Source organism: Rosa chinensis, chromosome 3, assembly GCF_002994745.2.
Source record: "Rosa chinensis cultivar Old Blush chromosome 3, RchiOBHm-V2, whole genome shotgun sequence".
In the NCBI taxonomy this organism is placed as follows: domain Eukaryota; kingdom Viridiplantae; phylum Streptophyta; class Magnoliopsida; order Rosales; family Rosaceae; genus Rosa; species Rosa chinensis.
In genome coordinates, this window is record NC_037090.1 from 21,113,569 (window position 1) to 21,139,825 (window position 26,257).

Genomic DNA, 26,257 nt, shown 5'->3' on the forward strand with positions numbered 1-26,257 from the left:
TTATCCTAAATCTTATCAGATTAATTGATAATACATAACTTATTCTGAACCTTATCAGATTCATTATCAATTATAGTTGTCAATCACTACACGTCTACTCAAAGAAAAAAGAACTAAAAAAAAACCACGACAAACCGCTTAATAGTTCACCTGGACTCATCTTCCTCGTCTATCTTCTTTCTCAACTCCTGCGTCTCTATTTTCTGTCATCTTCTACATGACTGCACCTCTCTCTCTCTCTCTCTCTCTCTCTCTCTCTCTCTCTCTCTCTCTCTCTCTCTCTCTCTCTCTCTCTCTCTCTTCTTTTCTTTCAAATTGAGAGAGATGGACTTATGATTTAATCAGAGTCAAGCTGTCAAGGAGAGCAAGGCTGGATTTGATTGAGGAGATACAGATGACAAGTCAGTCGTCCGTCACGGCGTCACCGTCGAGGAGAGCAAAGGTGTCCACTCCTCGACAGTCAAGGAGAGAGGCTGAGAGGAAGAGAGCCCGTGCGACCTTGTCGGAGGAGAGACGACGATTACAGTAGTCTTTAGTTTCCGATGCTTTTGAGTTTTGACGATGAAAAAAAAAAAAAAAAAAAGACAGAAAGTGCCTAGGCGGCCGACTTTATTCCCAGCGCCCAGCTCGCTCGACTAGGGGAGAATCGGAACGGGTTAGCTGCGCATAGGCCGATTTTTAGAACCCTGATAACCATAACCAATGTTTGCTTACAAATCAGTCACTGAATTAGACTCTACGTAAACATGAGGGGACAAATTCCAATCCATACCCAAAACCTCCTGACAATTTGCCACAAGACAATAAAATGAAGATGATGAAAAAAATCAGTCTAAGAGAGAACCAACTTTAACCGCAACAAGTGAATCAATTAATTTCTATTTCCACTAATCTCCAACCATTATGCCAAAGTCATTTTCCTTTCAAAAGCCCTAAAAAAATTTAGGTCTCAATATCGGTTAAAAAAGAGCATCTCATCCGAGCTTGCTCTGAAAACAAACACATCCTTGGCTAAAATTTAGATTAAAGAACAAACATTTGAAAATCCTATATACTTTTCATTTCAAGAAAGGTACTACGAATATTGTATTACATTATTACATATCCACGTCAATCATGATCCTCTGAAAAAAGAAAAAGAAAAAGAAAAAGCCCAGGTGATCCGCATCGAGACGAGCCGAGTCACGACAAAACCCAATCGGCCCACAGAACCGTCGCTCCTGTAGTTTTCACGGACCCCACCACTTCCCCCTTCTTTAGCCCCATTTTCCGTCAATTCAAATTAAATAAATCCACAACCACAACTACCTTTTTTTTAAAATTCCTTAAACAATCATCTCCTGCCCTCCAAGTGCATCGAACGGCTCGTATTCCTCCGTTTTCTAATAAAATTAGTATTCCCCAAACAAATTAAGAAAATCTTTTATTAAAAAAAAAAAGGAAACGAGAGCCCCACGTCTTCCACCGTCCCTATTTCTCTCCCTCTATTATTTCTCCATCTTCCAGCTTGTATAAAACTGTCTTCTATTTTCTTCTTCGTCTTTCACAATCGTCCATCAAACCCTAAAAAACCCCCCCAAAATTTTCTTTTTTTTATTTATTTATTTTTAATTTTCCAATCGGAAACTTTGATCCAGATCCGGTCCGATCTGGAAGCTCTGGAAGACCTCAAGCTATGTCGTCGTCGTCGTCCTCCTCCTCTTCATCAGAACCCCCGCCGCCTTCTTCAGAAATCCGAATCCGATCGGTATGGGCCGATAACCTCGACGACGAGTTCGACAAGATCCGATCCGTGATCGACGAATTCCCGATGATCTCCATGGACACGGAGTTTCCCGGCGTCGTTTTCCGGCCCAACGCCGAGGATCCTAATTTCCGGCACCTGGATCGCCCCGACGCGAACTACCTCGTTCTCAAGGCGAACGTGGACCGGCTGAATCTGATCCAGGTCGGGCTGACTCTCTCGGACCGCGTCGGGAATTTGCCGGATTTAGGATCGGAGAACAAGTATATTTGGGAATTCAATTTCAGAGACTTCGACGTGGGGCGTGACCCCCACGCGCACGACTCCATCGAGTTGCTGCGGCGGCAGGGTATCGATTTCGAGCGCAACCGGGACAGAGGGATCGACTCGTACAAATTCGCCCAGCTGATGATGTCATCGGGCCTCGTGTGCAACGAGGACGTGACGTGGATCACGTTTCACAGCGCGTACGATTTCGGATACCTGGTCAAGCTGTTGACGCAGCAAGCCTTGCCGGAGGAGCTGCCGGGATTCTTGAGCCGGGTGAAGGTGTTCTTTGGTTCCGGAGGGTACGACGTGAAGCACCTGACCAAGTTCTGTGCTCATCTCTATGGTGGATTGGACCGGGTTTGCCAGGCCTTAAATGTGGGCCGGGCCATCGGAAAAAGCCACCAGGCCGGGTCGGATAGCCTCCTGACTTTGCATGCGTACCAGAGGATCAAAGAGCTCTTCTTTAGCAAAGATGGAATAGAGCAGTACGCTGGCGTTTTGTATGGTCTAGAGGTTTCTTGATTTTTCATTGAAATCTACTCCTTATAGATTTCTGTCTCTGTTAAGTAAATTTTGTATACAGTTTGCTTCATTAATATTAGTAGGCTTTATTAATTCTTTCTAATTATTCGTTTTTTTATTTTATTTAAATTACTTTTAGTCCATACATGTAGAATTTAGACATTGGAGATGTTTGGTAGATTTTAGACATTGGAGATGTTTGGATTGGTGGTAGGGAGCTTAGAAGAGATAGTAGAGAAAGAGAATTTTGATGGGTTAGAAGGGTTCTTCGGGTGTCATTATTATGCTAATGGATGATCAGAAGGGATATTGATGGGTTGAAAGGGTTCTTCCAGTTGGATTCTCTTGGTATATGAAAACAAAGTATTAATAGTGTATTTTGTTGGTTGAGGTTCTTCAGGTTGGATCTCTTCGACATAACTATATACATATGATTCACGGCTCCAGATTATGGTCATGGGAATTAGATGAATATATTGAAGATTGAGGGGTTTTTGAAGTTGGATTATCTTGTATGAACATAAATACACACACTTGTTAGAAATCTTCTCCAGGTCATTATCATTGGAATAAAGGTAGACGCCAGTTGTTTCGGTCTTTAAGATAATTGAATTATTAAAGAAGGTTGGATTAATTCCAAGTATATTGAGTTGAATGTGGTGATGGCGAACAAATTCGTATCAGGTGACAATGATCAGTGTAGTCTAAATTGGGGGTTCTGGATTCTATGAAAGCTTAAATTAAAAGTCTATCAAGCAGTTTTTTCCTCTATCCTCTGTTGACAATTTTGTTATTGTTATTAAAAACTGGTTCAGTTTTCAAGAACCACAGCCACATACTATCGATTCATTATCAATGTCATTATCATGCCCTGTTCTTTCCTTCTAGTTGCATATTGACTTCCAAACCTACTAGAAGTTGACTATGGCATGAGATTACACTAGTCACCTTTACTCTCACCAGTTCATTTGCTTTTTTCCCTGGTACTAATCTAGTCCATATAAACTGAGATGCATTACATTCATATTAATAGCAACTACTTTATAAATTTGTCCATCACTTTATTTGCTGACTAGAAAATAGTAATGAAAGTGCAAACCAGTTTAGATTATAGGTGTTTTGACAGCTGATCATCTTGCAAGCAGTGATGCACTTGTCATCCAGGGATATATTAAGGCATACTATTGCCCTTACAGCCATCTTAATATGAGATTTCTTTCACACCAACACTTGCCAAATTCACTACACTTAAATCAACATCATTATCTGCTGTTTGCTTTAATTTTCGCAGCCAATTGTTCATCATTATCTGATGTTCTTTACAAGTGCATAATGTATCATAATAGGTTTTTTCTCACACACAAGGAGCAGATATATCCTACTACTAAACTTGGTGCTTAGTTTATGATAGACTGTATTATAGGGTTGGGCTACTCTTCTTTTTTGTCACTTATTTTTATTTCTTGACTATACCAATAACCATTGTTATCTAGGAAAAAAAAAAAAAGAGTGAAAAAGTTATGGCGTCATTGACTGGTCTTTAACGGCATTTGTAATTGTATATCAATATGTTTACAGGTCATCTGCAAAATTATCATGACTTTTCAATGGCTCTTTCCTTATCATAGCAGTGTTATTATCTCTGATGAACAAATACTACAAGAATTCCTTATAATATCCAATATTTGTTATTTTATGCTTCTAAGAATGGTAGGTTTAGAATCATGTGAATTTTGTTAGAATTTCTGGGGGCTATTGATATTAAACTATACAGAGAACTCAACCTTTCTTCTGATATTGAATTGTTTTAGCGTGATTCTAATGCAAACTCCTTTTATAACTTATCCTTAATGATTTTTTTAGTCGTTTATGGTTTATAAGCATAAAGTATAATCCATCTGTAGTCTGCATGCTTTCTAGTCTTTGCAGAATTATGGTTTTGAGGGCTCCTTGACTCATCTTCTGTGGATGTCTTGAAGTCTGGTGGCCATTATCTATGCTCTGCAACCAGGTTCATATCTGTGTTTTATAACTTTTATTTTCATGTTCTTCAATCAAACTTTGGTGCTATGGTTGGCACTTTGGCCGTTCGGCCCTTCTTGCACCTAAGAACAGGACCACCTTACCTCTGATAAGACACCCTTCAGGTTCATATCTGTGACTTTATAACTTCTATTTTCGTGTTCTTCAATCAAACTTTGGTGCTATGGTTGGCAATTTGGCCTCTCTTGCACCTAAGAATAGGACCACCTTACCTCTTATAAGACACCCTTCAGGTACTTTTATCAACAATTGAAAGGTTCCTAAAAATTGTGTTAGGTCAAAACAAATCCATGCATTAATTCCTTTCCATATCTGTTAGTCATATACAAAGCTCGTTACTGGAAGGGAAAAAAGACAAAAAGAAAAAAAGAATAATAAAACAATCCAATCAGTGCAGCAAAAATAGTTTAGTGTCTAGGTGGAGTTCAGTACTCAATTTCATTCTGATTCTTTTCTTCAAATTGTAATGGCCCAAATAATGCATAATGAATTAAAGATATATCCCTAGACCAGATAAGCAGCTGCAATGTATTTCATGTGAAGTGCACTTGAGCTAAGGTGAAAACTGATTTATGACATGGTAGTCATAGTACATGACAGGACTGTAGTTGTGCTGTTGAGACCAGGAACAGGAAAGATAGACAGCCTCATTTTTTTCGTGGCACGGTAAGTAGCAACATTCAGCTTAGGTAATTGAGATGTACTTTCCTGGCATGATACATACCTTTGCAGTATTTAGGGTTTCGGCATGTTGGTATATCTGGCCAAGTTTCCATGAGCCTGATTGTGGCAGAATTATTTATATGCCCGAGTAAACTGTCTTGATTCTATGGCACTCTTGTTGGACTTTTAGGGAAGGAAAAGGGAAAAAAAAAAAAAAAAGCTCAGAAATGGGATTCTTATTTGTCCTATGAAAAAGTTTGAGCACAAATTCACTGGCTTGGAGGGTTTAAAAGAAATGAGTGGGTGTTGGTCTCTTTCATTGTGGGTTGACAATTTCCCAATTAGGTATCAGATTCGGGGACAGTGTCCAATGTTGATGGTAATATTGTCTCGACTAGCTTGAGGTAGATTGCAATTATTATCTTTGAAAATGTTTTGGCCCTTTGGGCACCCTATGTGGCAGCTGGCGTATCATGTTCTTTCTCCACTGACCAGATTAACAGAGACCAACATGCAATGGATGCGATTTGTTGTGAAGAAAAATATTTGGCAGCGCTACAGATTTTTCTAGCAACAATTTAGGACATGATCAAGGAGTATTCATGATAAAGGGGGAAAAGATGATCAGGTTAGTCCATGAGCAGGTTGCATTGAAAAGGTAAGAAATGACTGGTTGCTAAGCTGCGTAGGTTGAGAGTTAAATGTGAAGTCTTTTGTTTCTTTTCCAAATCTTAAGCGTAATACAGTATCTTGAAAACTTGTAAGTTTAGACTTATATCACAATCAAGTCCTCAAGAAATCTGGTCAAACTTACCTTAGGAAGCAATTATAAGTAGTCACTATCGATTGGGGAATTAGCTGTAGTATTTCTTATCCAAGACATAATATATGTATCTTATCTGAAAAAAGAATGTTATAACTCTTATTATTGATGCCTTGCTTCTCTAGTATAGTTATAATTCTCTCTGATAGGTCTATTTTCTTGAGTGATGCCTTATGTCCACCATGAATTAAATTATGCATTTTATAGTATTCTAAACTCAGAGCGAGCGTATTGATTATTATAATTCCCTTACTTTACCATACCAAGAAGATATTGTTGTTCAGAAATCAGAACAAACAAGTTGTGGCATGATGCATCATGAATTAGTCTTAAACTATCCAGTTATACATCAATACTTTGTTCACAGTTAAGTAGTCGAGTTTAAGTCTCATGAAACGAGCCTTCTGAATATAGCGACTGTAGGCACGAGAATAGAAGAGCATGGCCGTGACAAATTATTTGTATGTTGCTAAAGTATCTCATCTTTTTGTTTATTCCAATTCATTAATGGTTAATAATGTAAATTGGATTTCGTTCTCGTCAAATATCTAATTGCTCTTCTCTAAATAGTTTGTCCGATTAATAAACTATGAACTCCTTTTAATACCCAATGTTTGTTCTTGATGCTTCCGGGAATGGTAGGTTTAGATCCTGTCAAATATCTGTCGCTATTGATATTGAGTTGTGAAAAGAACTGATTTTTTTGTTCTAATATCTTCTCCATCTCGCCAGTCCTCTTTACATGGCTATTAGCTATATATGTATACGTACTAATAAAATCTAATTGAGTCATAAACTGGATCAATTGTCGTGAATGCATTTGATGAATTTGTATGCTACTGCACATGCAGGCACATTTCTAGGTGTGTGTGGTTCATACATACTTTTCTCATCGTGATTTCTAGGTGTGTATGGTTCATACATTCTTTTCTTGTCGTGATAGTATATTGCATTTGCATCATGGGAGTAGTAGTTGAATGAACAGGATGATTGTTCTTTTTCAGTGTGACATCTGCTTGGGCATTGAATGCATTTTGGTAAGATTACTGTCCATCCTGATCTTCATACTGGTCGTCTTGTAGTTTTTCTTCTAGTTCTTAGACGATTTCAATCAGGTCCTGTAATACTGTATTTTGCGGTCAACATGTTTTCATTATTTTAATGGGAATTGGAGAGGCTCAAGTTTTTGTGGAAGGAGACTCTTAACAGGATTGATTTTTTATTATGCTCTTGTTGTGCCCTTTAAGCCATTATTCGATTGATTTTTTATTATGCTCTTGTTAGATTTCCCAATTGACACCCATCGGTATCGGTTAGTTTAGAGTTGTCAAAATTGTCTAAACAGCTGAACCCCAGGCACATTTTTACAAAATTATGCCGGTCACCAATTTGGGTCGAGTATGAGTCCAATTTAGAATCAGATTCCATTGCGTATGAGTCTTTGACTTTCAGTATCCACCACTTAAATATTTGCCGGAGAAGAGCCAATTTTCCAATCTGGATATCACATGTTGCAGGCCCCAATAAATTTAGCAGCATGCCAGCATCCCCAGCAGGATTCTCTCTTGGATTATAACCTGCTTTGTCCATTTATATAGGAAATGTAAAGGAGCTGTATTCCACCTATAAAAATTCACATATTAAGTGTCAAATCTGTACTTCAGCAACAGATGGAGAGGGCCATGCATTGTCCAATTTGGATCATCACGTGGCGCTGGCTCAGTCTATTCAGGCTGTGCCCCATATGGATGATATTTTTACGAAGCACTTGCGTTTTCTCTGTGTGTGAAGTAGAGGTACATCCTCTCAAGAAAAATGTATGTTCTCCTAATTGATTTTTATGTACAATTTTGTAGCTGTGTGCAGTGTCACTGTGCTGGCTTCTGTAGTAGTTGCTAACGGCTGGTAATATCCATTCTGGTTGCTAACTAATTTGGCTGTACACCGCATTCTATGTGAATAGTGGCTGTTGTTCATTAAAGAAGACGCGTGCTATTTCATGTGGAAGTGCAAGTGAGCAAAGGGTGAAAAAAGATTACGTGGTAGTTACTCGGCGCTTCAAGTCATTCTTGTTTTGTACGCATCTCTTTTTTAAGGGGAGCCAGTGTGCTACTGCTTTTAAGATAAGTTGAAAAAAAAAAATATATATATATATATATATATATATATATATATATATTAGAGCTTATTAAGCATATATATATATATATATATATATATATATATATTAGAGCTTATTAAGCGTGCACTCATGTACATAGACATGGTCTCTTTATTCCCAAGTTTCGCGAGTCAGGCCAGATTTGCAGCTGGTTATTGCCCAACTAATATGTCTTAATTCTTTGACTTCTTGCTGACCTTTTTTTTTTTTTTTGGTGATAAAATAGGAACACCAGGGTTTAGAACTTGATTCTTTTTAATCATATGGATAAGTTGGAGCCACAAGTGAGCTGGCTAGGTGAGCGTAAAAGATATTAGCGGGGGTTGGTCTCTTTCATTGTGGGACAACTATTTCGCAATCTAGTTAGGGGATTTAGGGACAGTCCCCATGTTGATGTGAATGTTGTCTCGACTAATTGGAGGTGGGGCTGTAGTTGATATTAGCGAACAAGTTTGGGCTACTTATGAGTTATGGGGGATGCTGTGGTATATGTGTTGTGTTGTCTTTGTTCCTTGATTAATGATCTTTTTTCTCCATTTGCCAGATTAGACAAGAGCTGGAATGGAGTGGATAGGATTTGTTAAGAAGGAAGATGTTTGGCTGCGGCGTATGGATCCTTTTCTTAGCAAAGATTCATGATCATTACCAAACAAGGTGCTGAGGTTTAGTAATCATAGGGGAAAAGTTGACCAGTGAGGGATTTCAAGTCCCATGGTTTTATATGCATGGAAAAGGTTACAATCTACAAACTGGAACCAAGCAGTTTGACATCAAGAATCAAACCTCTGTTCTTTCCAATAGTCAATCTTACTATATGGTGTTTTTTTTTTCCTCTCTTTTGATGAGAAAGTCTCTTCTAATCAAGTCTTAAAGAATCATGGGTCAAGCTCATCTGGTTGAGTTGAGATTTTGTGGGGGACTGGAGACTTTGCCCCTTTAACCAACAACCTCCAGCTTCCTAGTGAATTATTCTGCAGTTGAAAGACAAACAGGACAAGATAGAAAAAAAGTTATTTCGATTGTTTTCATTTAATATTTGCACTAATCATTTTTGTTGAATAACATAATCATATTGAAGTAGTACATCCTGTTATGAACCTAATGATTGATGCCCTCATTCTTCCATTTGCTATACAGTTATGATTCTTTATGATTGATCTGCTTGAGAGCTAGGGTTAAACTAACATGAACTATGCATAGTCGTGTTTTGTGCACACTAACAGATTCACAAGGCAACTACATGCTTATAAATGGCAAAACTAAGAGGTTACTCATAGACAACAACCTGTAAAATTTGGTCCCCATCAGAAAAGGAATGAGAGATAAGGTGGTCCTCCTCCTTAACTCTACCTCTACAGAAAAAATTTCAGAAGCAATAATCCTAAAATCCCCACAACTGAAATCTATGCAATATATTTTGTTCTCATATATGGGGAAAAATGTAGAGAAGCAGTCCGTCTGAGTCTGTTATGGGATTAAGGCTGCTGTTTAGTCTTTTCGACAGTTTGAGTCTGTCAATGTCACTCCTCGACTAGATTGGAATCTAAAAGAGAGGCATGACCCATGAAGGCGAGTGACAGGATAAGGTGGGAGCGAATGCGCTGTACATTGTTGTTTGCTGCTCTCTTTTGGTAAATGATACTACTCGGTCTTATTCTTGATATTTAAGAGCTGAGATGTGAGATGAACTTTATTTTTTGTGGTGGATGTAGTTAAAGACTTAAAAGGCCCACCTGGCAACCGTGGCCGATGCAGTGACCATTTTATGGTCTGATACTGGAAGTGGCTTCGGCAAGTATGCATCACTAAACCATATAAGAGTGCCCCAGAGTTAATTGGACAGTTTCTTACTCTGGAACTTGTCATTTTTGAGAATTTACCACACAATGTAGTGTTAATTTTGAACTGTTCTGAATGTTTTTGTCTTTTGGGTGCTCTTAATAGATGGTTCTTGATTACAAAAATATTCTAGTTGGATCTTGGAGCCGTTTTATTACTGTCATGACTGTTTCATTGTTATATAGGATAAACGATCCAAAATATTTTAAATTGTCTTTTTATCATTGATTTCCAATAGAAATCCATATCTTTCAGTTAAGCAGATTATGAGTGCAAACTTTGTTGATATAAGTAGAGGACCAGCCTATACAACCAAGATGAATGCCATGGACCCCTTCCGTGCATACTATAAAGTATAAACAACTATTTTTCTTGGTGTGATGCTGGAAATGGAATTTCTTCTATTTATCTTCTAAATAATTTGATTTATCCTTCTGTACATCATAATAAAATACCAGGGATTTTTTTTTTGAATTCGGGCAAGCAACACCCGTTAGGTTGGAGTGGTGGTGCTCCTCCCTAAACTTTCATTATTCATAGAAGGATAGTACACCGAGGGGGACACAGTGGCGGAGCCAGAATTTCTTATTAAGTGGGGCACAAAATTAGAATTTAAATATATACCAAAATTTTAATAAAAAATAATAAAGTAAAATAAAATTAAGGTAATATTAATATTTTTCTCTAAATTACATATTTTATTAATAAACTTTATAGCTTTAGATATTAGATAATTTTTCATTAAGGAGACATAATTTATTTTTAACTTTTAAAACTATAAGGAAAAATTGTATTATTGTTCTCAAAAGGTAAAAAAAAAATTGAAAAAAGTAACATTTCCTGCATCCATGACTCGAACTTGGGACCAATTACAAAACCAATGCACACCTTACCACTACACCGAGTTGGTTAGTGCTAACATTAACATACTCTAGATTATTTAAGCAAGTTTGCATGTACAGAAATTGAAAAAAAATATAAAAGTCAGTGGGGCAAGGGACCCACTGGGTCCCCATGTGGCTCCGCCCCTGGGGGGACATATAATCTGAACCTCGATTTAACATTTTAACATACAATCATCCTCAATAAGGATGTCTTGAATAATATTAGGAGTTTCCTCCACCCAAAACTCATCCAAACTGGATGTACTAGCAAGGTGCGCTAGCCTATGAGCCACACCATTTGCTTCCCTATAGACATGTCTAAGAAGAATAAGATTGAAATCTTCGATATACCGTTTACAATCATGCAAAATAAGACCAACCTCAGACAAATCAGTGTAAATACTGGGGACTTTTACCAACGAAGATTGGAAGGTGGGCTTTTTCTTTGGGAAGCTTTGGGCATATAATGTAGTTAGATTATTAGAGTCAAGATTACTTACTTTGAATTTCATGCTCAATGTTGTTCAACTATAACAGTGGGTAATAATGATGAAAATAAGTAAATTCTAAATACTTTATTATTCTTCACTATATGATTTATATCTAACAGTAGTAGTTGAGCATAACCGAGTAGAGAATTCATTGCGTATGTGAACATGACTGTAGATTATCAACCAAAATCAGGATTTACTATATACATGTAGTCTCTCGATTTTACTTTAGGATTTTTTTATGACAGTTTTGCTATCCAATCTAAACTTAAACAACAAATCTGAAATGTGAATAATGTGGTTTCTTGCTTATATGTAGGTCGAATTGAATGCTCTAGAGATATGAATTCCGAGGCCATTTTCACAAGTCTAAATTATACACAAAATTAGAGGGTAGAAATTGGCTCTGGCCGAGTCAACAAGACTAATGACTAATATTTTATCTTTCTTGGTAGCACTATGGTTCAAACAAAGATGACTCTTCAAGTTGTGTCGAGAAATTATTTGTAAATCAGATGTTTGCTCACCTAAGAGACAATTTTTAAGAGACTATGACGAACAAGTGAATTGAAGCTGAAAACATATGCACAGTTTTAAGTTATTATAATTTTATATATTAAATTTAATATATGTAGTTGAGAGACATTTATTCCTTACAGTCCCTTAAAACCGTCTTTTAGGTGAGCATGTAAATCGTACCCCTGCATAAATCCAGAGGATAGAGAACGACATGTTGAACATGTTGATTGTCAACAATTTCTAGATGAATAGACACCAAGTCACCAACCCTAGGACTAACCATCAGTTACTTTAATGTGGCGAAATCTTGTATAATTAGTTGGAGGATTCGCTTTGTTGCCCAGTTGGTTGACCTTACCTCAAGAAACTAGTAGTTCTTTGTTTTTCGTTATTGTATTTCTACTTTTCAGTTTGTTTTTTTTTCTATGTACATATATAGCTTAATTTCGGTAAATAATTAAGACTTTATATAAGGTTCTTTCCAAAATCCAATATGTCACTTCAAGATCTCTGAAAGAATTTCGTTTTACAGAGTTGATTGCTCCAACTGTAAACTGATCGATATTCGGTACTTCATGAAAAGGCTTCATGAAATTGCTATCTTCTTTCAAGAAAAAAACATAGAACAAATTCCATATGATGGGTATGCTGAGTCAACAAGATCTATAGGTGTCAACCCTAGTATTGACACTATTAGTTAATATATACGAAGAACAGTTCAAAACTGATGGATGTGACCTACTTTTGGAGGCACACAACAAACCCTAACACTGGATTCAATGCTTGCTTCTGGTTTTACAGAAACCCTTATTATGGCAATTACCAAATCTTTCCTCTCTCCCAAAATTGATCTCAGTTTTCGATCTTTATATATTCTCAGAAAAGACCAGAAACCAAACCAATCCACCAAATACAGAGAAGAAGTAATAAATGAGTCTCTCTCAGGGGTCTCAGTCTTGCTCTACTGTAATGTAATCTTGCTGAGGGGGAAATGCACGTGATAGAGAGTTACTCTGTGAGCACTGCCACATGATATTCATCCCCACAGGTCCCCCATCCATCACCACCAGATTTCCCACCTTATTTGAATTTCATCTCTCTCCCTCCAGTTCTAAGCAATTATTGACATCATCCAGCTTTGAGTGAATTACTGCATTGTGTCTTAAGGATTATGTAGGTATTAATGGTGGAGTAAATTCGTAAAACATGTTGAGTGTTTCAGTGAGTCGGTAATAACTCGAAAGTCAGGGCAATAAATAAGTTGCAATCTCCTACTAAATCTATCATGACCAAAAAAGTATGAATGTCCGTGTTTGATTTAATTTCTCATCCAGATTAATATAAAAAGGATTTTACGATTTGTAGGACTCGTGATATGAATTACAATGGGATGCCGGACGGTCTAAATCTTTGATCTATCTCAATCGTAATGTATTTTCTTATGGGGCATAGTTGACTTCAGTGGTTCTTCTGGGTGGAAAGGGCCACCTTTTTTTTTTCACGAATTCAGCCACCCCAACCTACAACCACGAGGACAGTTAGCCGAGTTTGACCCCAAGAACACCCAAATCTACAACTCACCCCATCAACAACATATGACATCCTTGTTGGAGAGGAGATATCTTATATTAGAAAAAAAAGAAAAAGACAAAAGATAATATAATTGTTGCTCACACATAATTGTACCGAGAACTTTTGTGATTAAAATTCAAAATCTAACAAGTAGTTAAGTTGGGACGTTGTACTGTTTTGGTACAATGTGGGTCATATGCCACACTAGTCGTTATTTAGCATGGTATCAAAGTATGTCCATCTCTAATTGTCATAGACCCAATTTTTGTTCATTAAATTGGCCATCGGAAAGATTCGAATTGGATTACTTGGTAATGTCCAATTTGGGCCTTGGATTGTTACGTGATTGACCAAGTCTCCAATGTGGGAATTAGATTGTTAATTGATTTCACGTGCAGACCTAGACTTAGTTTGCATGTCAGGAGAAATGTTGGAGAGGAAATATCCTACATTAGAAAAGTGACAAAAGATAATATAACTTATAAGTGAGTAGCTCACGCCCAATTGTATCGAGACATTTTTTGATTAAAATCTAACACTTAATGGGTGGTTAAGTTGGGACAATATCGGTACAATGATGGGTCATGGGTCATGCTTGTCGCTGTTTAACAATCTTAAGGGTGAGTAATTTGTAATTCTTGTTCAAATTTGTAATATGACGACTATATTAACCCAAAACACTAGCCAAAACACATTTGACCCAAAAAAAAGGAAAAGACCAGTTATTGGTTTAGAATTGAAGAGGTCAAAACGATCACCGAACTTAACCAAATGCTAATAGGGGGTTCATGCCATTTATCGATCATATTTACTCTTTTTTAGTTTCCTAGGATAAAGAAAATTTCATTCAAGGCAACTGGAAACTATACATCATGAGGAACAAAGAACCAAAACTCTGAGAGAAATTGTGGTTACAAATTGTTGAAGCGATCTCTTACACATATATCATAAATAAAAAGGCCGAAACTCTAACCACAATAAACGTCCAATTTCTACAGGCTATTAACATCAACTAATCTACTTGGAGAGTCACGATAATTTATCATAACGTTCAACAAGAACTACAATTCTTCTGCACCATTGAAAACGAGAAAACACCGACGGAATGGTAAATAATATCCAACAGTAATGTCATAGGCATGACACAACAATACAACCAAGACCGAGGCCCAAACTAAATCCTTAACACCCCTAGAAGACTACTTGAATGACAAATACACAATATCTAATTCAATAGAGAAATAAACTAACTAATAAGAAATAAAGAAAACTCTAGCCAAACTAAAGACACTGTGCTGCAATACACAGTTGGAGCATTTCACATGCACTGAAGGAGTTTATCTTAGGCCTAGAAAACCTTTGAGTCCTCTTGACAAAGTCAAAAAAGACACTTCCATCGTTACTACTACCATTGATTGGAGAACAATCTACCCATATAGACCATACCAAAAGTAATCCAACATACTAATCGCTTCTCACCACCTAACAAGTTAATTATAGGCGAACCATCTTTTAAGTACCACTTGCATCTCATCTTATGTGGCAGCTGATGTCACTCAATAAAAATTTCATTAAATGATGTGCATGGTTGTGTATGTGCTATATCTCATAGAAGGATGACGAGCACCTCTATGAATCGGAAACCTTGAAAAAAAGAAAACTATGGTCCATAATATTACTATCATGATCTCTTGTTACCATGAAGAAGCTAGGGAGAGCCTGCCATAATATAATATTACCATCATGATAACTTGTAACAAAATCAGCCAAAGCTTTTCTTGATAGTTTCACATACCATTTAAGTTTAATTTGAAATTAACAGTTAAGAATAGCAAATTCCACCCTATCATCTGCTTTCTTTTCTTTTTGTCGTCCATTTTCTTTCCTCAATCCAAAACATGGTTCTAACCTTCTCCAGAGTCAGACATAATACTGTAGATTTCTTGGTCGAGTCTGCTTTGAATCAAGTTATAAAGCTCAGAGACTACTTGCAAATATGAACAAAGACCAATTGGAGGAAATTGTTTAAACATTAAAACATTCAAATTTTTGTGCGGATATGCATCCAACGTCTGAGCTTCTTTTTTCTTTGTAGCTACACCAACGTACCTTCAATATTAAAGACTCTTAGAAATATTTAAAGCTCTGGTAGACTGGTACCATAAGGCTCAGCTAATCCATGAATGCCATTTAATAAACACCAAAAAAATGAAACAACATTAAATTAAAAGTAGTGTTTTTTTTATATATACAACTTATGTATAAAGACCCCACTAGTTCCCTCCTCCATTCTATTTTTAATCTTCATAATTTTTCTTTTTTCTTGTCCTCACTGCTTTAAATAATCACCTCTCTTCTCCTGACTAAACCATTAATGCCACATTTCTCCACCTCCAAAAATTCATTTCAAAGTTTTGAAAACTCCTCCACAATTCTCTCCTCTCACCCAAGAAGAAGAAATGAAGCTTCTCCCTTCTTCTCTGTTCAAGAACACAGCACAAGCACCAGAGCCAAAGTCTTCTTCTTCCTCTTGGCCCTGGCCTTCTTGCACACAAACCAGAACCATCTCCTTCAGAATTCCCGGCAATGATATTTTCAAGACCATAAACTCGGCCTACTTCGACACCAACACGCCCGAGTCCTTCTTCACTAACTCGTCTGAGGGCTGCCCGAGTTTCTCCACTACAGTTTCTGAAGAAGAGTCCTCGGGCGGAGGAGGAGATCCGATAGAGACTGTGATCAACAAAGGGTTGAGATCAGAGCGGCTCTTCTTCGAGCCCGGTGAGACCAGCTCTATTTTAGACAAGGAATCTATCAAGGATGATGATGAAGAAGAAGATGATGGGGTTGATGATGAACTTGCTGTTGGTGATAATAACATTCCATTCAAGGAGAGTGTGGCTTTGTCAATGGACTCGCCGGACCCGTATGTGGATTTCAGAAAATCCATGGAGGAAATGGTGGAAGCTCATGGTTTGAAGGACTGGGAACAACTTGAAGAGCTTTTGTGTTGGTATTTGAGGGTCAATGGAAAATCAAATCATGGATATATTGTTGGAGCTTTCGTTGATCTTTTGGTAGGTCTCGCATTTAGTACTACTATTTCTCCTCCTTCTTGTTCATGTAGTGAGTACTCTCCTTCTACTCCTTTGTCTTTTTACAACAGTACTACTTCTTGTTCATCTTCTTCTACCTCTACTCCTTGCGTGTCCTCCATTGGACCTGAGGAAGGATCGGAAATGAGTACCAGCATCATTCCTTATTTGTCTTCCCTATTAGAAGCTGAGGAAGAGATTAATGAAGAACAAGATGATGACGATGATGATGATGATGATGGTGCTTCATCTTAGCTTAACTAGTTAGGTGTCTTTGATTATTAATGAAAATATATGTATACCAGTAGTTGAATGATAGTGAAATTTAACTTTCTCTTGATGACTCTCATGTCTCTTTCTCTTCACAAAAGCTAAATCCGTGTGGTGAATGCAGAGCATGTGTGTAGGCTGCAGAAGCCCTTTTTTCGAATGCATTTATTAGAGTAAGATATAATGCATCCATCTTATGCAGATATTTTTTTTTTTAACCATATTCAGAAACTGTATTATTTCTTAATCGTTTGAGAAGCATCTGCATTGATCACAGTTTTCACAGAAGTGGACTCTTATCTCTGTAAAGGAGAAGTCTTTGTATATACACAATCCTTTTCTGTACACTAGCTGGTGACATAGAACACGTACAAGTAAGCGACATTTAAACCAACTAGCTATTAGTGTACGGGTATTTATCCTCAATTTTATGAGGTTTTTTGGTCACGAGTTAATGCCAAATTGACGAAAATATTACATTAACTAACAGCGATAACGCATGAATAAATATGGATAAATTAGTAGATAAAGAGGAAATTAGGTCAGAAAGTAATTAAATTAAGGATAGCAAAGTTACTTCACCGTTTGAGTGGTATGATAAGCTTTTGGTTGCTATTTTGGGAAACCTTTCGTCACAATTGAAGGCAAAACTGAATCTTTGTATGCATTTATACAAGACAAATTAAAAGTTTTTCTCTATAGATTGTTGGAGACATCATCAAAATCCATTTGCTAATAAAATATATACTATGAATTTAGGACCACGTAGGAGCTTGCTTCAACGGCATTCTGTTATTATGGTTCATTTAATTAAATATCTACATAACCCAGGGTAATTTAGTGTTGTTCATCACTGCCACTAGATGATATCCACATGGGTATCGAGCACTAAATTTTAGCAATGTCTAAGAAATCAGGGCCTTTTATTTTGAAATGGACAGTCATTATCGATGATAGGAACAAAACCAAGGGCTGGAGTTTGGCGTGGTCCTAACACTCATTTCCATGCACCTGCAGAATTATGCTCAATATGTTTTGAGAAATATTGTCTTCCAGTGAAGATGAACATGGTGTATCATTCATCCATGGTTTTGAGATCGAGTAGCAACGATTTTAGGAAAGAAAACAAACCCAACTCAGCTTTTCAGTGGCCAAAATGATTTCAGATAGACATTGTATATATGTTTTTTCCTTTTCTTTTTTTTAAAAGAAAACAAATTTGATAATCCTGGCTCCTTTTGGGTACCTTACTACCTTATCATTATCTCCCGTCCCCTAAATAATTTGAATCTCTTTGTTGAGGAGGCTCTTGGCAAAAGCAAGAGGTTGTAGGAAAAAACAAGAGATGACATATATTCTTGGGAGGGTGATAGGCGAATGTCAGGATTTGAGTGGTGCATAGGAACAGCCCAAGTTAAATCCAATATGGTTCGATGGGAACAACTCAAAGTGAAAATCCGATACTAGATTGGTATTCACCTTACTTGTATTGGTAATAGGAAGGCAATGATTGGGACGCCCTTGTTTCAGCAATCTTTGATCTAGTGACCTTTCCTTCTATCTTAGGCAAACATAATAACTCTCAAAGTGTTCAGTAGTTAGACTTTCATTTTCCAATATGGTAATTTGATAAATATATATATATATATATATATATATGACAACATTTTATAAAAGCATTTCTCAGAAATCTTTCAATTTCACTTTTTAAATTGTACTTTGACAACTTTGGTTAATTTGGAATTATATAAAATAAAATCTATAACATTCATCTAAGGTCTTCGATGGAAACTTCTAAATTTCATGCTGTAGTTTATGTTAAAATGGCTTGACATGTCTTTACATGTTGAATGTGTACAACTCTTCAAATCAGTAATCAAATATCTACTGAGTAAAATTTTGTTCAAACCAGTATTCAAATTTTTACTGAAGTTTTATTCGAATAAGTGGTCCAAATTAATTATTCATACAACCACAATGTACAGATTATTTAATCAGAAAAACTGCCCAACTAAACTACTTTACTATTGAACAATATTTCACATTAGTGTGGTTCTTCTCTAATGCATGCAGGTACTACCGATAAACACGTAGAATATGAGTTCAAAATCTCGATCCCACTAGACTGGGTCTCATAACTAGAAGACAGATTATGACAATATTAATGACAGCACTTTTTTAATTACCTGTTAATTGATAGTTACCCTAGACTAAGACTCATAATATATAATCACAACCTGTTAATTAATATTTACCTTACACTCACTCACTCTGGCATACAAATTAACAAAAGCGAATATACGGAGAGACGGAAAACCTTAGCTAGATTGCTGTAGCTAGCTCGAACTACCTCACTCAAAATGTTGCATAATTTCCTTATTTATATCGGAAAAATTGATAATTAGGCACAAACTTTTAAGTGTGGTGGTAGTAATAGGCATAAATTAGTGTGTCAACGCTCCATGAATCGAAGTCTTTAGGCTCGATCAGCAAGCATAGCATAGATGCCTCTTCAGTCTCTGAGGCAAACAGATTCTTGTCAAGTTTAGCGGCGAAGCTTCTAAACCTTGTGCCACTCAATTTTTTATTACCTCAATCTCGATGAGCAATGGAGGATTATATATACTGTTTAATTTATGATAGCTGATTAAACTAGTATACTAAGGTTGGTTCTAATTTGGCTATTTCTTCGTTCCTAGATGCAATCATCTATTACCTACCATTAATTTTCCATTGAAAACTATTATCACATCCTATCACATATATGTACGTAGTGTTTTTGTGATGCGGCAAAAATGTCCATAAATCATATTGAAAAGAAAAGGAAGCACAGGAAAATAGTCGTGAATTTAAAAGTATGATTCTATGTTATTATATATAGTAAAATATGCAGCATCATTGGCGTTCAATAGTTGTTTTTTGATCTTAGATTACTAGCCATCTTTTGTAGGTATTTAATTAAAGAAGGGTGAAAGTTCTTTTAAAGTTTTAATGAAAAAGTAAAAAAAATAAAAATAAAGAAAAGCTACGAACAATAGACTCTGACGTCCTAAGCACTAGTTATGTGGATCTTTCATAAGTTCACCATTTAAAAAAATGAAATATTTGAGGCAGAAATTGGGTGATTGTGTGGGATAAATTACCCAACGCACTGCTTACTACTCATGCATTGTAATCAAAAAGTAGTTTACAGATATTAGGTTCTTAAACTTTTAGTCTATGCTAATTATTTATCATTTATTTACCCTTTTAACTACAAAGCTAGTCATAGAATTGAAGACAGGAATTCAAACTTAAGATCTATGTAATATTCCGGCATTGCTTGGATAAGTGGCGGAGTCAGAAATTTAAGAGGCACAAAATGAAAATAATAATAATATCAAAATAACTCTAATGAACAACTTATACGCGACAATTTCTACAACATAATTTAATTTTAATTTTCTTTTCAAGTATTTTAAAATCTCTGTAAAAAAAAGGGCTTATAATTGATAAAAGAATTGGCTGATAATCGTTATTAATGTTAATAACATATTTTTAATAATTTTTGTATTAAACTTGAAAATCTGTAAATAAAAAAATTATAAATGATTAACTAAAATTAATTATATGATCCATGTCAAAAGAGTTTAAGAATTAGAGTATTAGATTATCAAAGTTCAAAACTAGACCCAAAACTGATCTGCCTTCTTTCTTTGGTTTTGCCCAATGCGGGAATTGATCAACTCACAAAAATGAGGTTGAGAGCCTTGTGCTCTACTAACCGAACAAAACCATTTTTCATTCACTCATCCCATACTATATCATATATATAAACCTAAAAATCATGACTGGAGCACGTGACCCAGTGTGCCTCAACCTCCCTGTGCCCCTGGCTTGGATCAGTCGCATAAGCTAGAGCTAAAGAAAGTTTCATGTCTATTTTTCATTGCAGTTTTACCCTTAAGATACCATATGATGTGCGTAGAGAGGGATGGGGCTAGTCAAAAGGAATCAAGGGTACTTGTAAGATCAAATCATCTGCTAAGTAGGTCTCACTGGTAATAATATTATCCCAACTGCACTCGATCACAATCCTCCAGTTCCAGACAAAGAAACAAACACCCTGCAGGTTTTTATTTGTCATATTTGGAGGAAATCAAATAATCAATGAGCAACACATGTTTCCCTAGAAAACTAATTAAATGCTTAATTATTTTGATAATTAGTGAGATAATGACCCAACAGTGAGACCCTCATTTTCAGAGAAAATATATAATTTTACACGAAAATTATGACAGAAAAAGAGTATGGAAGTTGGTGTCTGTCTGTCCCTCTCAACTTGAGAGACTTGAGTGAGCTCGATGATCGATCTGTGTGTTGTGGTTTTTCGCATTAATTGGGTTTCATGGGTCTATACGCCAATCCCACATTTTCCTCATCAATTTCGCTTTTCGATTCATTGCCTGACGGCTTTGCATTGGACCTCGGTAATGTATAATACTATAAATCAATCATATTAAACAAAAATATATTAGGGTTTTCTGGTTTACCCTTTGATACAAGTTTAGTTAGTAAATAATTGTATAATATTTGTACTACACAAGCGTATTTTCTTAAATACTCTAGTTTATCAGATAGTTTTATTATATTGTACGTGTATTTAATTCATACATATATTTATAATCACTACAGGTGGTCGAATTGGTAAGAGCCTTTAGGTGTGGAACCCCCACATCTGGCTGGCCAGGGAGGAGGAAGTCTTTTGACAAGATCTCTCGAGCACGAATTAATCTCTGGACCTAGAAAGTTTTTTAGGACATCGTGTGATTAACAAATAAAAAATAATAATAATTCATACATATATTTATTACTTTAAGAAATCGATTACTCTAATGAGAACCGGTCTTTGAAAACTGAATATTCTCTAATAATAACCTCATTTAGACATTTACCATAATTAAGATGTTGATTTAGATATTATCTACGTAGTTCACTTCTTATAATGATAATAACAATTGTCAAAATGATAAATTTATTACATGAAGAACATGTTTATACGAAAACTTTGGCCTAGTTCTCGTAAAATCTTTCCAAAGTTACAATAAACTATTTGCTACAAGACATCATCTTCTCCTCTTAACAATGTCAAACTTTTGTTCTTTGTTTGACAAATAATCTGTGAAAGGCAGGCACTAGTCTATTCCATTTTTGTTCTTTTCGTTGGATAAAAGACTATTCATTCATCAAGTCTATTTAATGGAGCACGATATTGGGGAGGAGGAGGGCTGTTTATACCAACAACCAACTCCAGCCCATATCAATCACATTTCAATCGGGACATGACTTGACCGCCGTGTGCATTTATTTGGGCTTCGTCTTTGATATCGAACTTGTCAAGCCATGTGAATCAAAATCCATAGCATGTGTTTCTAGTGAACCATTACTCACTTGCATCATTACTTTTCCATAGTTCATGGCTTCATGAACAAGGTTATGACGGCATTTCTATTGAAAAAAAAGAAGGTTACGAACTTATGATGGTATGTATAACATGTCAAAGGTTAATTTGGTAATGTATAAGAAGCCTGTGTTCACGTTTCTCTGTGGATGCATGCGATAAAACACTTGAAAATTAAAATCCTAAAACATAAGAATTTAAGTGAACCTCTCAATTTTCTAATGAATATATGTTGAATATCGAAAATAACAAAATTTGCATGATCAGGCCTTGTGTAACAACCAAATCCTATATGCATAACCCTAAATTTCTTTTCTATCCAAATAAAAATGACAGCAAATAAACCTATGAGCTATGACCTGTTTTATCCAACTTATTAATGCAGTTAAAAGCAATAGATAAAAAATAGCGCTAGAGCAGTATCTAACCCTAAACAAAAACGATATGTGAGAGAAGTCTTCAAATTCATGAATTTTAATGAATAATAGATTGCCTGATACATGGCTAGATTTGACCATATATAGGATTTGAAGTCTAAAAACAATTATTAAAGTCGGCCGGAAAACTTAACCCATATCTCACTACTTAAAAGCCTATTTTCACATTGCCAAAAAAGAAGAAGCCTATTTTCAGTAAATTCATTATTCATCCATACAAACATGAGGGGTAAAATTGAGTCTTGTAGGTCTTGTAGTGCCCTTTTAAAAAAAGGGTAAGTTCAATCAGACTTTATAACCCAAAGTTACACCTTGCGTGCTCCTTTGCCGCTTTGCGTCACCCTTACTGCTCCTCCAGATCTGCTTCCACCCGTTCTGCATTACTTATTTAATGATCCAATCAATATCTGTAAAAGACGATGAATCGATGATGACGTCCATATGGGAGATTGATCAAGGAGTTTGATGGATTAATTGGATGAACTGAAGTAACATGCACGAACCCCATCAGTTCCTGAAAGGAGATAAGAGTAATTAAGATGACCGGAAGTAGCAGTACTGCAATTTTAATAAAAAACATTGATCTTGGTTTTGAAGCTAGTAATTAAGATAAGGACGTATGAACCAGACTCTAACTTTACAATGTGATCGACTTTCCGTGCTAAACAAAGGAGTGATCATGAAGTTTTTGTTGGTCATTTTCTTTCACTAGCTTTAGTTCTTGCATTTTGTACTTGAAATACAATCAGTAAATTGCTTTTGTTTTTTCTATTGGCCAGCACTAACCTAACCAGTGACCATCCTTTTATCTGGGTTTTTGAAGCGGAATTAATGACGCAAAGTATGCCCAGAGTTTTTTTTTTGAAAGGGATGCCCATAGTTTCTTATTTTCCATAAAATTGAGACATCAAATTAAAGAACCCTAAGAATATTGAAGCACAAATTGATAGACTAGTCTACTTAATTTGGACGTTTTGCTTAAATGAGAATAAAGAGGAAGCTGGTGGAAGTCTGTAGAGAAAGAAAAGATTGGTGGGGAGAGAGAGAGAGAGAGAGATTACAATTACACCTCTTACAATATTTAAATAAAAAATTACAATTATTTGAACTAAAATTACAACATTGAGAACAAAATTTACCATATTCATTTACACTATTTACATATAGTTAAACAAAAATTACAACATTGACAACGAATTTATTCAAAAACTTGTAACAATGTCGTAAGAGGTGTAATTACCATTATTAGAACTAAGATTACAACAAAAATTACAACATTGACAATGAATTTGTTCAAAAGCTTGTAACAATATTGTAAGAGGTGTAATTACCATTATTAGAACTAAGATTACACAAAATAGGACTCAACATTACAACTCTGACAACAAATTTGTTGTCACTTTTGTAAATGTGGGTATGAGATACTCACAAGTACACTAGAATTTTCCAGAGAGGAGATCATCTGGTGATTGTTTATGTGCTTTTATGACGTAAATAGGAATAGCTAAACCTGCCATGACCTCAAAATATTTATTCTTAAATTCCAAAACGTTATCGTAGGTCTGGGCTACAAGCACGTGGTAACTAGTAACAAGGGAGGAGCAGTTGCAATTCAGCATAAATAGAACTTGAAATTACAGCATCGGTTAAGAAAGTCAAGTGCATAGTCCGAGCTAACCCAAGATAAGACTAAACAACAAAGTTTCTTGAACAACTTAAGCTGCAAGTGTCAAAATTAAAAGTTGTAAGAGCATTCGGCAGAGTTATCAATCCGACCACATCTCATAGAGCAAAGGTTATAAAAAATATAATTGAAGGATACATGATAAATCTCCAAAACATTGAAGCAATCTAATAAGTGTCCTTCATAGTTGCTCAACTGTAAAAATAACATATAATGTATTAACAGTTGAATATTATGTTCCAACTTGCGTCCTAGATATTGTACCAATTAAAGGACGGCCACAAGCTTTGTTCACAGCCTTGTAGGGTTCTTTGGGTTGCAAAAGTACCAATTATTAGAACTAACCATCCATAAAGTGACTTAAACCCCTATATGTCTTTATAAAGCAAAAAATTATAGCTTTAGGGGCATGTCTTGAAGACTTGAACTTGGGCCAAAAAGGAGTCACTGTCTGTCTTGTCATTACCATTTTTTTTCCATCCTCTTGGTTGGCCACTATGTACCTCTTTATTTGTGAGTCTCGCATTTGATTCTCTATATCAAAAGTTTGCATTTTATTGGTCTAGAAAGAACCTGAGTCCTGAGGCATTCGGTATGTAATTGTCATCTCCAGTTACAAGTTGGATTACTCTGGCTGCACAAAAGTTGAATGAATATACAGATGATATGTCTATATGTTGTACCCCAAACCCTGAAATGAAGAGTTGAATACCTTTTGTCATGCCCTTTTCATTTCTGTGGTTAAATTAAATTCTAGTTCATGTATTTTGAAGAGATTTTAATTTTAGTTACTCAAAAGCTAGTTAAAAAGATTGATACTAAAAAATTTACAAAGATAAATCAATATTGGATAAACTAGTAGAACATCAACTGCATCCACTACACGAACAAATAAAAAAATGCTCTGCTAGGGTTTCTTCCCTAGTCGAGTTTTACAACGTCGTCGAAGGCGAGAAGCGGTGTTTTGACACCGAGCTAAGGGTTGTGCACTGCGCTGATCCTTGGAAATGGCTCAAGCGTCGGAAACCAAGGACGTGGGAGGCGAGGTTGCTAGACAGGTGGATCGGAAGGCCGGTATGGAGGCAGATCGAGGTCGAGCGCGTCAAGAAGGCGGGCTTGTAGATCGGCGTCGCTTGTGAAGGTCGGGCTCGGGATGGAAAGTCTCAGGTAGAAGAAGACGGCTTCTGACCATGGGCAGTCGCGTGGGGGCAGCGCTGCAGATGACGGTGCAGGTTCTTCTAGCATCAGCTTTGATGGTGCAGAAGGTCTGGCCAGGGTTGGCAGCGATCAACCTCCCAGATTCTGGATGTCCAGAGCAAGAGGATGTTCAGATCAGGAGGCTCTGTGTTTAGGCCCATAGTAGTGCCCAGTTGTTGGGCCTGTTTTCTCCAAGGATTTGGATTTGGGACCCAAGAGGTGTTTTGGGTATCTGTTTGATCAATTGTGTTATTCATATTCTTTCGGGTGTACCGTGTTTATGTGAAGATAGGTTGCTCATCTTTACATTCTATAAGAATTCTCAGTATAATATTACTTTGAGTACCACAATTGTGTGCCTGGCGAATGGTGATACTTGTGCTGGGACAAATATAGTTTTTATTAGTCTATCGATCTCTTGCATACCCGAACTGCAGATTCTGATGGTTTTGCCTCCAACTCTCAAGGTCATGGCAATGGTCTCGTTGTTGGTAATTATCTTGAGAATGCTAGGAATTTACCTTCAGTTATTTGCTAGTTTCTCTATAAGTGATTCAGAGCAGTATTGTATTGTACATGAACAACCTATTGGTGTAGTACACC

General features: G+C 36.3%; 2 protein-coding genes and 1 long non-coding RNA gene across 3 annotated transcripts; all 3 read left to right on the top strand.

Moving 5' to 3' along the window:
• The first annotated feature begins 1,492 nt into the window (after window positions 1-1,492).
• LOC112192657 (probable CCR4-associated factor 1 homolog 11) lies at window positions 1,493-2,639 on the top strand. The gene has a single exon (XM_024332490.2). The coding sequence runs from the start codon at window positions 1,676-1,678 to the stop codon at window positions 2,534-2,536; it is 861 nt and encodes a 286-aa protein (XP_024188258.1). The 5' UTR covers window positions 1,493-1,675; the 3' UTR covers window positions 2,537-2,639.
• Window positions 2,640-4,554: 1,915 nt separating this feature from the next.
• On the top strand, window positions 4,555-9,618 carry LOC121052214. The gene is made up of 3 exons (XR_005808471.1): window positions 4,555-7,882; window positions 8,029-8,107; window positions 8,453-9,618. It is a non-coding gene; the product is annotated as an uncharacterized LOC121052214 (long non-coding RNA).
• A 6,172-nt stretch (window positions 9,619-15,790) lies between these two features.
• LOC112193786 (transcription repressor OFP13) lies at window positions 15,791-16,966 on the top strand. The gene has a single exon (XM_024334016.2). It carries the CDS (start codon window positions 15,991-15,993, stop codon window positions 16,879-16,881), a length of 891 nt encoding a protein of 296 aa, XP_024189784.1. The 5' UTR covers window positions 15,791-15,990; the 3' UTR covers window positions 16,882-16,966.
• The last annotated feature ends 9,291 nt before the right edge of the window (window positions 16,967-26,257 follow it).